At 41.8% G+C, this 6558-nt stretch overlaps 1 protein-coding gene across 1 annotated transcript; it reads right to left on the bottom strand.

Annotated features, from left to right (window-relative positions):
• Positions 1 to 4: 4 nt before the first annotated feature.
• On the bottom strand, positions 5 to 2276 carry LOC117952295 (cis-aconitate decarboxylase-like; the record flags this gene model as incomplete). The annotated part of the gene is made up of 6 exons (XM_034884438.1): positions 2091 to 2276; positions 1930 to 1982; positions 1610 to 1799; positions 1161 to 1253; positions 665 to 870; positions 5 to 17 (listed from the first exon to the last, which is right to left on the bottom strand). Coding segments are annotated over exons 1-6 (741 nt in total), but the record flags the coding sequence as incomplete, so codon positions are not given.
• Positions 2277 to 6558: the final 4282 nt, after the last annotated feature.

Below are 6558 nucleotides of genomic sequence, written 5' to 3'. Positions count from 1 at the left end.
CACTAGGAGGGTGAAACCTGGTGATGAGAAAGACAGAAAGAAAGAGACTTTGGTCAGGTGTTTTGGAACTTTTTACTCTTGTTATTAAAGAAGAATTGAAAATGGCTGCTTTCCATTATTATAGTTAGCTCCGGCATGTAAATAGGACTCTTTGTACAAACAGCTACACTTTCACGAGAATTTCCACATGCAGAGCTTATTTTAGGGATGTTAAAAGAAGTAGGTAAACAAGCAAATAATGTGGTGGGTCATTTGACTCTGTGTTAACACTTGCCAAATAGAGTCCTATGTGATATTTTCCTCCACTAGCACTAATTGTGCTAGCAGTACCCACAGAGCCTCTGCTGTCCTTGAGATGAACATAACACACCTTTTACAGCTCATTGACACCATTAAGAGGCTGCACATTACACAGCACAGGCCTCCTTGTAAACTACACTGCAGAGATCAGCAGAGTCAAAAATTGATCTTTTTAGAGTCATGTGGATACTTGTTCTCCTTGTAGAGTACAAATAAGAACTGTTCAAATTGAACTGGCTTTATATCTATTAAATTATCACTGCAATGACCCGGCAGTGATTACAAAACCTACTGCAATTTTGCTTTTGGACTAAAGACATTACAATGTCTATGTCCAATATATCTCACGCCCTGAGGTTTTTACCTCTTGGGGATGTTGTGCGCCTCATTAGAGAACCTCATCAATCTGCCCTGGATCTCAATGCCGATGTTAAATGCCAGCAGGAAGTCCATGCCACTGGGTTTGCTGTTAGCAGACATCATGTCACTGAGTGCCAACACAGCAGGAAGGACTGCTCCTGAGGGATGAGTGGCAGGGTGCCAAGTGTCATCAAAGTCCATGGAGTGAGTCTGCGAAAGAAAAAACACATTTACAACAACAAAATGGTTTTGAATCATAATAAAGAGAGTAACTGTGCTTCGTGAAATAATACAGTAGCTAGCTTTAAACACTGTGTCTGTGTGTATGATGTATGATAATTCATCGCTTTTCTCAGTTAACACTCACAGACATTGTATTTTGTTTTTATTAAAAAATGCTTTTAATTGCCATAACATGGATTCATCCACTCAAGGCAAATACATGTGGCAGAAATTAGCTGGGGACAATGGAAACCCATCTGTCCCACTCATTTACTCACAGCCACTCCATTGACAAAAGCTGCCAATGTCGGAGAGAGCCTGGTGCCCCTGCGTCCGTACACAGAGCTGATGTCATCAGGAGCATACATGTGCTGAAAGGGGAAATGACGGAGACAGGTAAACACAGGGAGTTGTCACTAGTAAATTTTTAGATTCACAGATTGTGTCATCACATAAAGGCTCCAGCACATAACTCTTCAGTTGAAGCTGAATAGTTTCTTTGTAAGTCATTTGTCAAACACAGAAATTTGGAGAAAAAAATCCCCAGACATTAAAACCCTGCCTGTTCCAAGACGCAATTGAGCATAATAATAACTTTGAATATTTATTTTTTTGACTCACCTCATCTGTCTACACACAGCTGTTGCACTGACTTACAACTACTGTTTGCATGTACTGCCTCTTATCAGATAAGACCTTAAAGTTAATTCTTTCCCCTCTGCCTCACCTGGCAGTGCTGCAGGGCCAGCTCAAACACGTCTGTTGTGCTGCCAATCACACCAACTCCAATGCTGTCCAGCACCATCCTTTTGCTGCGGTGGAGCACCACAGAGGACAGGTGCTGGGGCTTTACTTCACTGATGAACTTCCCAAAGCTGGCTGTGACTGTGTCATGAGGGGCCGGGCGCTTTAAGACTGCAAGGGGGAAAGAGTAAAAAATGGTGTTTGCACAAATAAAGGACAAGATCAGTTGTAAATAAAGGAGAAATGATTAGTTTTAGTATTTGTCAACGGCTGAGCCATAGACAAACAGAGTTAAGTTTACCATTCACTGCAGATGTATGCAGTCCTCTGACAGCCAACACTGGTCTAATGGTTTTCTGCAGGACATAAGTTACTGGAACCTGTCAACCAGTAAGAGTGACATTTTTTATTTTTTATTTTTTACATTTACATTTGTCATTTGTACAAATATTGTAAATCTTTGCCTGTAATTTGGAGATCATAGCTTCAGTCAGTTGCTCTTCTTTTTTCTTTCTCTTAGATGCAGTAGGTTTGCTGTCAACAGGTTGTTGAAAGGATGGTGCTGCTTTTCGGATTGAGACCGTCTTTATATAGTCCAGGGCTATGACACTGTGCTGGGAGGAACAGGGCAGGGCCAGCAATAGAGGCATAGCCTAAACAAAACCTTATCAATGACCTTAGTAATTGAAGTAAATGGAGGAATTTCTACGTTGAACACCAGCATTACAATTCTCAGAAGAGAAAGAGGAAGGAGAGGTACTTAATTGTATAAGAGGTGAAGAACAGTGATGTCACCTCTCAGGTTGCAGACGAGGATTTTCATGAACTCCTCCTACACACAGGGAGGCCTTATGTATGACAAACTTTCATCCCTGCTTCAGAACAACTCAACAATCTGTCTGTGCGTCTTCACCAGGTAAGACTATTTTTAATGTTTATTTATGTTTATATTTATTATTTTTAAATCCTAAAAACAAAATGGATGGTGATAACAGTTTTTTTTCACACGGTGTAAATATCTACAGTCAGTAGGAATATGCTCTCTGGCAGAACAAAGTGAGTTAGTTTTAAAAACAGAATACCAAAATTACAACTCTGAAAACATTTAAATGTCATATTCAAAACCAGTAGTCTTTTAGGTAAACCCCAGTAAATATCAGTGTGTATAGGATAAAATGCCCACTTTCTAAGGTTGCTGTAAGTGTTTGGGGAGAGAAGACGAGTAAAGAAAGAGAGTAAGACTTTCCAATTCGACTTAATTGGGTTTAAAGGACTTAACAGTTTGTCACATGCACTTTATAGAATATTAAAGGGGTGATAGAATGTAAAACCGATTTTACCTTCTTATATGTGAATAACGACAGTTCGGTGGGTAAATAGGACATACATAGAAGCTCAAAATCCCATTGACATGCCTTTCCTCTGAAAATCTCACATTGTGAAACTGCTGCTGAAAACGGGCGAATCCCAACAAAGCTAAAAGATGATGTCAGAATCTCAAAACCTGTAGCTTTTTCACGCCCATGGACGTGTCAGGAGAACGGTAACGCCCCAACATTTACATACAGGCCACTGACCTGAGACCAGCTCCTAATGGAGCTAGCGTTAGGTCAATTAGATGTCTGACTGAGAACGCTGCTCGTGTACTTTGACGGGATTTGCTTAGAAGAAAGTTTGGAACATTTTCCAGAATATTAACAATGAACCAGGGTCGTAAATGCAGTGTTCCAGGCTGTACAGGGAATGGAGACACTTCTCATAGTTTTCCTAAGGAACCAAACACTCGACGGGCATGGCAGATGTTAATAAGGAGATCCCTGTGAACGTTTCCCCCAAAGAAAGTTTTAAAAACTTTGGACAATTTAAAGCTGGATTTGCTAAGCTGCTTTTGCTGTTCCGACTGTATGGTCATCCCAACCACAAGCTGTAACTTTGATTTTGTCGCTAACAGTAACATTAGCAATGCTAACATATCCTGTAGCTAGCATAGGCTGAATGTGTGTTGATCAACTGTAATGGCAAACGGGCTAACGTTTCATTTTCCTAACTGTTCCATTCGAATAAATACCGTGTTGTCATGTAGCTACATCTATAGTTTACGATGTATGTCTGTCCACTTTGTCAGATTAATTATTATTGTATTTCAGCAAGAAAGCTAACTGCGGCTGAGTAGAATCGTGATAGTTGGGTTGCTAGCTAAGCTGTAACGTTACTCAGCTAGCTAGCTAGCGACATCAACCCGTTTGCTTCGACAACAGAACTGGAAACGTTATCAATTCATATGATATCTAGTCAATCTCGTGAAAACAGTGTATATATAGACTGCAATGTATTTTTTTGCAAGTTTTTTATTTATTTCAGAGTACATCACAAGAACGACATGACACAAAAGATTCAGCTTGCCAAACAGATGCATTTCCTTTTGTGGGGGAGGCCCGTGAAAATATTTTGGACAATAGGTAGGAATGTGTTTGTATAGAAAAGGTATGACTGAATGCTAGATTGTGTGTTGAAGATGCCTTTTGCAGGTATGTACACGCCCTATGAACTTTGTCAGTCAACAAAACAAGTCTTTAGAAAAGGCACATGTGAATGGGGGAAAAATTGTCTGCAGAAACTGGTTTTGTTCAGTGAAGGAGTGAGACACGAGCAATGGTCTAGAGACATCAAGCCTAATGGCCGGCCATATAAATGCAAATCATTTCATTTTTAAGCTGCTCTAACTGTAAGGCACTTGTAACAACACTGGTTAGAGTACAGTTTTGGCACAGCTTAGAGGTTTAGCAACTGCTTTTGCTGTGAGTTAACTGGAGTATTTTGCTCGGTGTGTGTAAAAGGTTAAACAGTTATGTTACAAAATGTATGTTTTTTGTTTCATGTTGTATCTTGCAGCTACAACGGGCAGCCAAGGGGAAACTACAGTACAGACGTCTGTTCCCAAAGGCCAAAAGGGGAGGTTACACCATCAAAGAAGTGAAGACAGCCAACAATCTGTAAATTTAAATATTTTTTTTTATTACAAACAAAAAATAAAAATTTGCCTCGTATAGGCACTAAAAATAACTTTTCACACACTACAAACAACATATCTGAATGTGCAATGGTATAGGTGCTAAAAATGACTTTTCACACACAACATGCCATGTCTTAAACCTGATGCAACTGGTGGTCGAAGAGATCATCCATGACCCCCTTCCTTATCTGGAAGCAGTACGGCAGATTCCTGTGCCCCAGGACCTGTGTGCTCAGCTCGACAGGCCTTCCACGTACAATGCTGTTGCTGAACATGTGTCACGGTTCAGTTGGAGGGGGTCTGAACCCGACATACTGCCCTGAAGCATCCAGAAACTCCCTCCGGTTATGCAGCACGACACAAACACTTCTACCTACCAAGTGTTAGGCATATTATCCAATGGGATAAGTGCATTCTTCGGACTTCTACAGAACTTCAATACAGCTCAAACTGGTAATCCACAAGTCGGGGTGAAAAACATACTTGCAGGTAAACGTTTTAGTCAACCTGTGAAAATGTTATTTTTAAAAAAGAAATCAAATTTTCTTCATCATTCGTCATTACAATTATGTGTTTCTTTTTATAGGTGTTCTCATCTCATTTTGATTGGTGGTATGTGCCAACTGGTGGCTGGACTGATTTCCTTTAGAAGATACGATAATCTGAGTGGCACTGCGTTCATTGGCTATGCTGCTCTTTGGGGCAGTTATGGTGCCACTCGTATCTACTTTGGTGCCTTAGATGAAACTCCTGCAACAGCATCAATGCCACATCAGATGATGAACAATTTGTCCCTGTGTGTAACATGATGAGCAACATGTCTCTCAATGCCACCACAGAAATTCCAGTTAGCCATTTATTGCTGTCCATAAAAGAGTCAGCAGTTGCTGGTCTGGTCCCTTATATCCTTCTGTCCTTTCTCCTAGCCTTCTGCTCTGCCACAGTTAATTACATCATGCCTTTTGTTTTTGGGGCCATCACAGCCACCTTAGTTTTTGAAGCAGTGGGTCTGGTAGCAAAACCCTGGGCTCTTGTGCTCTCTGGGGTTATGGAGTTGCTCATTCTGATTTTTGCCATCTATGGTTCAGCTGCACTGCTCGTAACAGGTCTGACTCACCGTCTAGTCCTCAAAGGCTTTGGTACCCCCCTTTTTAAATGTGCTGCTGCTAGGGACCCCCAACTCAGCAAGCGCCCAGAGCATTGGCCAGGAGAAGAAGAAAAACCCCAAATATGCAGAGCCCATGGCCTTGGGTTTCTTCTGTGACACTGTTGCCTCCTTCATCTTTGCTTTCTACTGCTTTGGGTACATGAAGTCCTTTTACTTAGGAACTGCATGGGTTTCAATCGTTACAGTTGCCCAGCTGTTCTCCAGCTACTATGCCCTTCTGCGCCAAGACTGTTACCACACCACTAAGTTTGGTCTTCATGCCACATATTGGCTGATCAAAGCTTGGGATGAATTTGTGGTATCTTCTCTGGTTGTGGAGGACATTAATGTGGCCTCAGGTAGGGTAATAATGGTGGGAGATTGGTTCCTTGTGGTTGCAAGCGTGGTGGTCTGAACACAGATGTCCTAGAGCTGATCCACAACATGTTTCTCCTGCTTACGCTCTCAACAATCCCCCAGATTCCTATCCAGGGATACCTCATCTTCTTTGGTGTAGCATGCTCCCTGTTCACTGCAGCCTCCTTGTGTGGCACTTTCTCGCGTCTCATCAACACCATAGCAGAGAAGTCTCTAATCCCTGTAGGCCCACAGCCCCATCTCCTCTGACCAGTTGATGAAGGCTTTGAAGTGTTGCAGGGCCGAGCAAGGGGACCAAGAACCACTACCTCAAACTGACCAAGGTTCAGACGCCCTGTTCTACCTTTCAAATGGGGTTGCAGCTCTCTCAGCTCTTCATGCAAGTTCATCCAGG

This window comes from Etheostoma cragini, chromosome 10 (assembly GCF_013103735.1).
Source record: "Etheostoma cragini isolate CJK2018 chromosome 10, CSU_Ecrag_1.0, whole genome shotgun sequence".
In the NCBI taxonomy this organism is placed as follows: domain Eukaryota; kingdom Metazoa; phylum Chordata; class Actinopteri; order Perciformes; family Percidae; genus Etheostoma; species Etheostoma cragini.
This window is presented reverse-complemented; position numbering and strand designations above follow the sequence as displayed.